General features: G+C 42.9%; 1 protein-coding gene across 1 annotated transcript; it reads right to left on the bottom strand.

The window, feature by feature from the left end:
- Positions 1-127: 127 nt before the first annotated feature.
- LOC121578882 (uroporphyrinogen-III synthase) lies at positions 128-10992 on the bottom strand. The gene is made up of 11 exons (XM_041893212.2): positions 10970-10992; positions 10763-10798; positions 10105-10192; positions 8596-8679; positions 7273-7369; positions 7007-7081; positions 2752-2826; positions 1363-1446; positions 1139-1224; positions 750-848; positions 128-627 (listed from the first exon to the last, which is right to left on the bottom strand). The coding sequence occupies exons 1-11, from the start codon at positions 10975-10977 to the stop codon at positions 505-507; spliced, it is 855 nt and encodes a 284-aa protein (XP_041749146.2). The 5' UTR covers positions 10978-10992; the 3' UTR covers positions 128-504.
- Positions 10993-11041: the final 49 nt, after the last annotated feature.

The raw sequence follows: 11041 nt of genomic DNA, 5'->3' as shown, positions 1-11041 counted from the left end.
CCCACAAGCACCTGTTTGGAATTGGAAGGCATGGCGCGGGTCTCTCCCCAGCTGGATTTATTCTGTCACACACACTGTCTAAAAAACGGCCATAAATAAAATCAATAATTACTATTTAAACATATTGTCAGAGCCATGAACTAATTGTTCACTATTTATTTTCAATAATTAAATTCCTCATGCTCAATTCTCAAAGTATGTAATTGTGGCACAATACAATAATTGTCACACGTTTATAAGAGCATGATTTGATACATTCAGTGTCAACAAATAGGCCTTACAATATCTCACAGTGCATAACAACATATTACAATATAATAAATATACAGATGGTTACCGGGATCAAAACGTGACATAAAAAGCCCCACAAATAATAGCAAATACTTCACAGAGATAAAGCGATCACAAAGAACGGCAATACCGCAATCCATTTCACAGAGGCTGAATGAGAAAGTGATGGGGACGGATCAAGTTTCCAGGTCGGTTGGTGGTCTGTCTTGTCTGTCACTGTAGAGCCTTCGCTATCCCTGTGGCCAGGTGCTCAGTTGTAGGTCTGTCTGCTGAGCAGCTGACCGATAGCCCCTCTGCTGTCATGGCGTCTGCTGTGGTGGGTCCTATGGCTGCAAACTGGAAGACAAAACAACACAACAACATTAAGTTCAATTGTATTGGCAGTATAGCGCCACAAGCTCAAAGAAGATATCCATAGTCACTTAAAGTTACATTGAAAAAAACTAGAAAAGTTTTACCTTTATCTGGTTAAGTTGTTCACCTGACAGTCTTCTCACAGTTTCCAGGCAGAACTTGACTCCCGATGGGCTGAAGAAAGCAATGCTGGCTGGAACACCCTGTATGTGGACAGAGCCCATTCATGATGATTAGTCCCGTGTAGCTCGGTTGGTAGAGCATGGCGCTTGCAACGCCAGGGTTGTGGGCTCGTTTCCCACGGGGGGCCAGAATGGGAAAAAAAATAGAAAAAAAATATGTATGCACTCACTAACTGTAAGTCGCTCTGGATAAGAGCGTCTGCTAAATGACTAAAATGATTAGTGTAAAACTGTTTCTGAATGATAACAATATCACAACGTATATGGGATCGTGTTTTGAGGGAAAGTCCTGCTGTTGATGCTTCCTGTACCTGCTCTGTAAAATGGTTCTTCAGGTTCTTCTCCAGGTCTGGATGTTGAGCTGTCTGATATACCATTAGTGTCTCCAGAGGCACTCCTAAAAAAAACACATGAAATAAATGTCACCTATGGACGGCATGGTATTAGGTGCTACCTTGTAAACAGTACAGCATTCATGGGTATAAAAAATATGAGTTATAATGAATTGAAGTAAGTTGTAATAGAGGAAACTTACCATTTTCCCTCAAAGCAGTAGGCAAAACTTCTCTTTTAATGGAACCACAGGGGAAGAGAAGTGGTAATATATTGGTGTCCTCTCCTATATCAAACCAGAATGTAGGCCTAGTTAGCTAGCTCAATATAATACAAAAATAAAATGCAACATGCAACAATTTCAAAGATTTTACAGAGTTACAGTTCATATAAGGAAATCAGTCAATTGAAATAAATTCATTAGGCCCTAAAATATGGATTTCACATGACCGGGAATACAGATATGCATCTGTTGGTCACAGATACCTTTAAAAGGTAGGGGCGTTAATCAGAAAACCAGTCAGTATCTGGTGTGACCACCATTTGCCTCATGCAGCGCGACACATCTCCTTCACATAGAGTTGATCAGGCTGTTGATTGTGACCTGAGGAATGTTGTCCCACTCCTCTTCAATGTCTGTGCGAAGTTGCTGGATATTGGCGGGAACTGGAACACGCTGTCGTACACGTCGATCCAGAGCATCCCAAACATGCTCAATGGGTGACATGTCTGGTAAATATGCAGGCCATGGAAGAACTGGGACATTTTCAGCTTCCAGGAATTGTGTACAGATCCTTGCGACATGGGGCCATGCATTATCATGCTGAAACATGAGGTGATGGAGGAGGATGAATGGCACGACAATGGGCCTCAGGATCTCGTCACGGTATCTCTGTGCATTCAAATTGCCATCGATAAAATGCATTTGTGTTCGTTGTCCGTAGCTTATGCCTACCCATACCATAATCCCACCGCGACCATGGGGCACTCTGTTCACAACATTGACATCAGCAAACTGCTCACTCACACGACACCATACTGCCATCTGCCCGGTACAGTTGAAACCGGGATTCATCCATGAAGAGCACACTTCTCCAGCGTGCCAGTGGCCATCGAAGGTGAGCATTTGCCCACTGAAGTCGGTCACAACGCCGAACTGCAGTCAGGTCAAGACCCTGGTAAGGACGACGAGCATGCAGATGAGCTTGTGAGGCCGGTTGGACGTACTGCCAAATTCTCTAAAATGACGCTAGAGGCGGCTTATGGTAGAGAAATGAACATTAAATTATCTGGCAACAGCTCTGGTGGACATTCCTGCAGTCAGCATGCCAATTGCACGCTCCCTCAAAACTTGAGACATATTTGGCATTGTGCTGTGTGACAAAACTGGGTTATCTTGGCAAAGGAGAAACGCTCACTAACAGGGCTGTAAACAAAGATTTGAGAGAAATAAGCTTTTTGTGCATATGGAACATTTCTGGGATCTTTTATTTCAGCTCATGAAACATGGGACCAACACTTTACATGTTGCATTTATATTTTTGTTCAGTGTAGTTTAGAATGCATTTGAAAAGGTAAATGAGTGTCATACGTTCAATGATAAGGCTTGAGAGAACATCTGCAGTCCCAGTGTCCTCTCCCAGGGGGACCAGACCTAGGTTTTCCACTATTGAAGAAAACAGACAACTGATTACTGAAATATAATACCAAACAGAAACATACTTTTTATCTAATGACATTAATACATGTAGTAGTTTATGATATTAACACATGTAGTAGTTTATGATATTAATACACGTAGTAGTTTATGATATTAACACATGTAGTAGTTTATGATATTAATACATGTAGTAGTTTATGATAAACACATGTAGTAGTTCATGATATTAACATGTAGTAGTTCATGATATTAACACATGTAGTAGTTTATGATATTAACACATGTAGTAGTTTATGATATTAATACATTAACTGTCATTATGCTACACATGAATGAACACCCTAAACATTCTTAGAAACTGTTTTGGTGCAGGTAACAGTTCAACAGGCTCAAACGTTAAAACAGAACAACCCTGTTATTCCTTCCCAATAATCAGAGGTAAAGGGAACAGGGCAGATACCAAGAGAGTGTCGCACCTGCCACCTGCCCTCTATAAAGACAGGCAGCAAGATGTCAGTAAACTGTCACTTGTGGAAAAGTCATTTCCAGCTGAATGCAGGCTAGTGGCAACATGGTTGACACCTTCCTGTGACATCCAGGTGCCTGCCACACATACTATCTCTAGTACCATCTCATTAACGGCACACTCTGTGATAGTCACAGTTTATTTATTTTTATTACACTCAGTTGCCAGTTTATTAGGTACACCACCCTGTTCACGAAAATGGTTCGCTCCTACAGACAGTGAGTCACGTGGCCGTGGCTTGCTATATAAAGCAGGCTGACAGGCATCGAGGCATTCAGTTACGGTTCTATTGAACGTTAGAATGGGCAAAACAAGTCGCCTAAGCCATATTAAGCGTGGTATGATCGTCGGTGCCAGGCGCGCCGGTTCCAGTATCTCAGAAACGGCCGGCCTCCTGGGCTTTTCACGCACGACAGTGCCTCGGGTTTACCGACAATGGTGCAACAAACAAAAAACATCCAGTCAGCAGCAGTCCTGTGTGCGAAAGAAAACAGCTTGTTGATGAGAGGTCGGAATAGAAGGTCAACAATGGTGCAAGTTATCACGTGGGCCTCAAACAGGCAAATAACGGCGCAGTTCAACAGTGGTGTGCAGAACGGCGTCTCGGGAAACGCGCAACTCGTCGGTCCCGGTCACAGATGAGCCATTGCAGCAGAAGACTAGGACTGTTGCAATGACCGTATTACTGCCACACTGGCAGTCATGAGTCATAACCGCAGTAAAATTCCACGCGACTGTTCCTCCATGAGTTTCCATCTCTTCCCCTCTCTCCTTTACTCCTTTCTGGAGTGCGCAGATGGGCTGTCAACAGTTTAGTGAAATACTGTATGTTTTGTTGTGAAAACATGTTACTATCGATTTTCCCCCGAACAGATTTCACTTGGGTTTCCCAAAATGAAGCAATGGGTAGCTGCAGAAACATGGTTGGAGAGCCCATGGCATACAGAGTTTGGGCGGAATATCACCTGGTCGGGGCAGTGAGAGCGTGCTCCTCAAACAGTGGTCGATGTGTGGAGTGAAATAAGTGTTCTTATATTTATTTCCCAGCTGCTCATATTAAGCTGCTCCGCTATAAAACCACAGTAACCTACAGAACGGACCGGTGGGAAAGCGCGCGGCCTCCATTCGCTATTCCAGTCAACACAGATTACATGTCTTTTTTCTCCTGCCACTGTTCCTGTCCATTTGATAAATGGGCCATTCTAAATCTAAAACAATTTTTACATATTAGTAAAAGACAAGATTCAATTGAGAATAGTCTGATGACTTGATGAGAGAACAGCTGTGCAGTCTGAGGCGAGGAACAGAGCAAGCTTTATTTGCTACTTTCTCAAATCATCAATATCCTGTAGTCGCATCATGCAGTCCAGATATCACCATGCAGCCCATATATCACCATGCAGCCCATATATCACCATGCAGCCCAGATATCACCATGCAGCCCATATATCACCATGCAGCCCATATATCACCATGCAGCCCAGATATCACCATGCAGCCCATATATCACCATGCAGCCCAGATATCACCATGCAGCCCATATATCACCATGCAGCCCAGATATCACCATGCAGCCCAGATATCACCATGCAGCCCATATATCACCATGCAGCCCATATATCATCATGCAGCCCATATATCACCATGCAGCCCATATATCACCATGCAGCCCATATATCACCATGCAGCCCAGATATCACCATGCAGCCCATATATCACCATGCAGCCCATATATCACCATGCAGCCCATATATCACCATGCAGCCCATATATCACCATGCAGCCCAGATATCACCATGCAGCCCATATATCTTTAGATTTCCAAGACATTTTAAAGGTTTGTATCATTCAGAACTAAAGCTGCCAAATAACTCTAAATCTAGCATATAGGACCTGTTTCATAATGATCACTTTTACGCTCAATATAGTCACGTCATATGCCCACACGCTCCACAATGGGAAAAATATCCTTTCTATTTTATTCAGCTAAGTTCAATTATATTCTTCTTATTATGAAATCATATAATATAGTGACAGGGAACATATAGGCATATCTTGTCAGCTAAATGAACAAGCCTACAGCCTGTGGCATGGAGCACAGCCAGATAACTAACATACAGTTGGCCAACTCTTCTGAAATACATTTTCTTCATATCATAAATGTTTCTTTAGAACTGACAAATATAAATAATGGATTTATTGTGATGGTGTATATTAAATTGATTTATTATACTTTTTTTTTTTATGTAGATGTTCCAAAGGTCGTCCATCAGTGGCTTGTATGCATGGAGACCTGGAGATGCTAAATGTGTTTATGTTAATTAACAGTCAATTACCGTGAGAACCGGCAGACTTTTGCATGACAATAACTGTCCCGCCACAGCCCTATAGATGACCACAGCCCTATAGATGACCACAGCCCTATAGATGACCACAGCCCTACAGATGACCACAGCCCTACAGACGACCACAGCCCTACAGACGACCACAGCCCTACAGATGACCACAGCCCTACAGACGACCACAGCCCTACAGATGACCACAGCCCTATAGATGACCACAGCCCTACAGATGACCAAAGCCCTATAGATGACCACAGCCCTACAGATGACCACAGCCCTACAGACGACCACAGCCCTACAGATGACCACAGCCCTACAGATGACCACAGCCCTACAGATGACCACAGCCCTACAGATGACCACAGCCCTACAGATGACCACAGCCCTATAGATGACCACAGCCCTACAGATGACCACAGCCCTACAGATGACCACAGCCCTACAGACGACCACAGCCCTACAGATGACCACAGCCCTACAGATGACCACAGCCCTACAGACGACCACAGCCCTACAGATGACCACAGCCCTATAGATGACCACAGCCCTACAGACGACCACAGCCCTACAGATGACCACAGCCCTACAGATGACCACAGCTCTACAGATGACCACAGCTCTACAGATGACCACAGCCCTATAGATGACCACAGCCCTATAGATGACCACAGCCCTACAGATGACCACAGCTCTACAGATGACCACAGCCCTACAGATGACCACAGCCCTACAGATGACCACAGCCCTACAGACGACCACACCTGGTTCCACTCCTATCAGCTAAAAACAAGAAGAAGCGCCTCCAGTGGGCACGTGATCACCAACACTGGACAACTGAGGAGTGGAAAAACATCGCCTGGTCCGATGAATCCCAGTTCCTGTTACGTCATGCTGATGGCAGAGTCATGATTTGGCGTAAGCAGCATGAGTCCATGGACCCATCCTGCCTGGTGTCAACGGTACAGGCTGGTGGGGGGTGGTGTGATGGTGTGGGGAATGTTTTCCTGGCACACGTTAGGTCCCTTCATACCAAATGAGCAACGTTTCCATGCCCCGAAGAATTCCGGCTGTTCTGGAGGCAAAGGGGTGTCCGACCCGGTACTAGATGGGTGTACCTAATATATTGGCCACCGAGTGTACAGTATATATCCCTATTATTATTATTGTTATATATAACTAGGCCTCTAAGTGACCTATGACAAGATCCTCTGAGCGAAACAAAGAAGAGACACCCCTTTAGAGACATGAAGGAAGAACTCCACACTGAATGATAAGTGGAACGCCAGCAAGTTTACACATGTGGTGATCAATTCCTCACCTGCCGCTGCAGTAGCCTTCCCAACAACATAGATGGACTTGGCATTCCATTTGTCTTTCATGTCACGGTTCCACTCTATAATGGGAAAAAAGTACACAGAAATTAAAAAAACGAGTAGCTTACATACACTAACGTGCGTTGACTTTGTCCGTCTCAAAACGCGCGAGGCTAGGCACAAGAGGCCGATCCTTTCCCCAACAACGACAATTTGTCGACAGGCAGCTATTTACAGTACATCGTTTCCACTTCGTATGAGATCTAGTCACCTTCCCTTCTTTCATCATCTTCCAGACACATCCTGACTGCCTCCACCGCCCTCGGACTGGTAAAAACCATCCCACCATGTTGTTCTGGCTGAAACACCTGTAATAGTACAGACGAAGATGTGTAAGAACTAGTAAACATAACCAAACAGTACAACTCGAAGCTGTGTAAGAACTAGTAAACATAACCAAACAGTACAACTCGAAGCTGTGTAAGAACTAGTAAACATAACCAAAACAGTACAACTTGAAGCTGTGTAAGAACTAGTAAACATAACCAAACAGTACAACTCAAAGCTGTATAAGAACTAGTAAACATAACCAAACAGTACAACTTTCAGTAACACTTTACTTGACACCCAGTGTCATAACACATTATGACGCCATCATAACCATGTCATAATACGGTCATAACACTGTCATGACCCATATATATATACACACCTGTTGTTAAATATATTTCAATATTTTATGGCTGGTTTTGACACCTACATAAGAGAGTGTCAAACCAACATTTATTCCAATGTGTTTTTCACTGCCAATAAGTTTCCTTTCGGTTGAAAGTTTGTTTCTTTGTTGTTGTTGTTGTGATGAATTATTTACAGTCATGTATTTTTTCATCATATTTTAAATAACTTGCAGAAAATACACTTTATGACACTGTCAAGAAGCATTATGACCATCCAGGCTCTGTCGTAGCCGGCCGCGACAGGGAGACCCATGGGGCGGCGCACAATTGGCCCAGCGTCGTCCAGGGTAGGGGAGGGAATGGCCGGCAGGGATGTAGCTCGGTTGTGGGTTCGTTTCCCACGGGGGGGGCCAGTATGAAAAATATAAAAAATAATGGTATGCACTAAAATGTAAATGTCATAATCATATAAGCCAGACAGGCCTATCACGTACATGCCCTTATATCAGTCAAAAAGAAGGTGTCTAGTCCTGCTCCTGAAATCTGCTCCTGCATTCATCCCAGTCATCAGCAATAGAGCATTGGGGTAGGTGCATGTCTGACATCAATGTGTGCAATTATAAAGACAATTTGCCAGAACATAAACAGACTGTTGACCAGTAGGCTATGGTGTAACGGAATGTTTTGCCTTGTGTGGTAGGTTCTGTGGGTGTCATAACCAGCCATAAAGTAACGCAATAGGTCTAAATATATGTGTCATGACAGTGTTATGACCATACTATGACAGGTTATGACAAGTTATGTCAGCTGGTCATGGTTATGACCGTGTCATAACGTGTTATGACGCTTGGTGTCAAGTAAAGTGTTACCCAACTTCCATCTTAATTAATACTTTGATACATTTAAATGGTATTCACCTTGTCTGACAATGTGTTCAAGGATACAAATGTAAATGACAGCACAGGAATTAAGGTTGCTTTGTGTCCATGTGATGCCAGCGCCTGTAAATACAAAGTTGAGAGCTCTGTAAATCAATCAATTGATTTCACTGTGACACAGTCACCCATTATACAATTAGGTCATAATGCCCTCGAAGCCGGTGTTTGGAGGATATTTCCAGAGTGGTCCTCTGTAGCTCAGCTGGTAGAGCACGGCGCTTGTAACGCCAAGGTAGTGGGTTCGATCCCCGGCACCACCCATACGTAAAAATGTATGCGCACATGACTGTAAGTCGCTTTGGATAAAAGCGTCTGCTAAATGGCATATTATTATTATATTGGCACGGGTGTTGTTATTGGCAAACTGTGCCAATATATCCTCCAAACACCGGCTACGAGGGCATTATCACTTTTATACAACGGGTTACCAGCATATTCAAATAATGATTCACATATTTTCATTAAAAACGTTATTTTGATGAATTTATTCATACTATTTCATCCTTCCACAAGATATAGTCCAGACGCAAATCTAGGGTCTCTACCCAAGCCGGCTGGTCGTTCGTTCTATCGGTTCGGTTGCCAGAGCAACGACCCAGTCGTTCAGTCTTTTTGTTCTGTATTTATGGACGTGACCCAGTCGCTCGTTCTAAATGTTCCATTGCCATACTGGCTGGCAACTTTCTTATCCCTTGCTTGCTAGCTAGCCAACTACGGCTAACTTACAGTCACGTCAAAAAGTGCAGCCAGAATAACAGCAAAGTAGCTGCATTTGCATTTGTTTAAGCTGTTTTCTAGTGACATTTATTTGGATACATCTATAATAAATGAGCTAATGATGCGCGATTTCGCCTGGCATAGAAAATGTGCTCTCTCGTCAGGACACTGTTGTTCAGAGGAGCTAGCCAACAACACAGCTAACACAATAACTTCAAACTGAAGCTTGAAAGACTGCAAACTAGCTGCATTTCGTTTGGTTTTACCTGTTTGTACAGTATATATCCATAAAAATGATGCCAGCTGATTCTGTCTCGTCCCGACACCCAACAAGTTCATTACTATGGGACAGCTGGAGATTGAATTTGACAGACAGCAAGGTTTATACAAATCCCTGCTGTTGAAAACTAAATGTTATTCTAAAAGAAATGTGAGATAATGTCTAGATGCTTTTTATAGTGGAGATCAATTTTATATATTGCCTGGCTGGGCTGATGAGACGGTGGATTGGGCAGTCAGATGGAACAGAGTAAATAGGACATTTTAACGTCATAGATTTAGCCGGTGGTATCTTGTGGAATAGACACCGGCTGGAATGCGGTTTTAACCAATCAGCATTCGGGATTAGAACCACCCGTTATATAATGGATTATAATAGGTGTAGAGTATAATAGAATATAATAGAATTGAATAGAACAGAATAGAACAGAATAGAACAGAATGCACATGCAAGCTGCAAATATCAATACAAAAGATGTTCCTCTACTGTACCTTGATGTAAGGATCTGGTCCAGAGCCTCCCTCTCTTGGTTCTTTCAGAAGCAGCACATGCATTTTGACTGACTGATGACTCAGAGCCCTGTGGAATAAGACAAGAAGGGATACAACTTAATGTTACTGTCAGCAAAGCGGTCAATGATGAAATCTGTAAATGTAAAGGCAAAAAAATCCACTCAATGCAGATTTACTCTATTTAGCAAGAGTATAAACTGAACGACTGACCCTGTGCAGTAGCTTCAGAACAGAAGGTTGAGGGGGGGGAACCATAGCTGGGCGTACAGCGCATGTCATATGTTGCCTACTGATAACAATGCTGTTGAGCCATGAATCAACCGTTTTCATTGCCGGACCATTTATCAATTAGAGGCACGCGGTGTTATTCAGTCAGCTGTAGAGCTCAGGTCTCTCATGCACTATAGTACTGTACGTTTTATGTACTTGCAATGCTGTTACGTTATGCAATGCAATGCAAATATGGAGCTGTCACTTCTTGTGAGCCAAGGCGACGCAACCACAAAACAATAACAACTGCACACACAACACTTATCATGCTTAACTATTGAGCTAACTAGTTTACGTTTTCAAGTCAACTGAAAATTATCAGAAACCGTAGGAAATCACAAAAATAGAATGTACACAAATACTGTACCTCGAGCTCTTCCTCCAGCTGGCTTCATGGCTACTACTAAAACGAGGAAATAGGGGGCAACAAAATAGTCATGTTTTGTTAGGATAATACTTGAGCCATAACAATGATTTGTATTACAGAAAGTAATCGTTTGTTTTTTCTACTAAAATAGTTCACTAAACAATATTCTAACATATTTCAAATATAATTTATTTACGAGCTATATACCTTTCCATCCAAATGGTTTATTCCATATTGCTGTCAGCGTGAGAAACAGTACTCCATTGTGGTTCTCCATAC

Source organism: Coregonus clupeaformis, chromosome 1 (assembly GCF_020615455.1).
Source record: "Coregonus clupeaformis isolate EN_2021a chromosome 1, ASM2061545v1, whole genome shotgun sequence".
Classification (NCBI taxonomy): Eukaryota; Metazoa; Chordata; class Actinopteri; order Salmoniformes; family Salmonidae; genus Coregonus; species Coregonus clupeaformis.
Note: the sequence above shows the minus strand (reverse complement) of the source record. Positions and strands in the feature narration are given on the sequence as shown.

Bases quoted from the DNA above. Each gene is read 5' to 3' on its own strand.
- LOC121578882 (XM_041893212.2), bottom strand. The intron at 10,193-10,762 runs GTACAGTATTTG...CTTATTCCACAG, and splicing joins AGCTGGAGGAAGAGCTCGAG to GGCTCTGAGTCATCAGTCAG. The intron at 7,082-7,272 runs GTGACTAGATCT...TTCCCATTATAG, and splicing joins AGATGATGAAAGAAGGGAAG to AGTGGAACCGTGACATGAAA.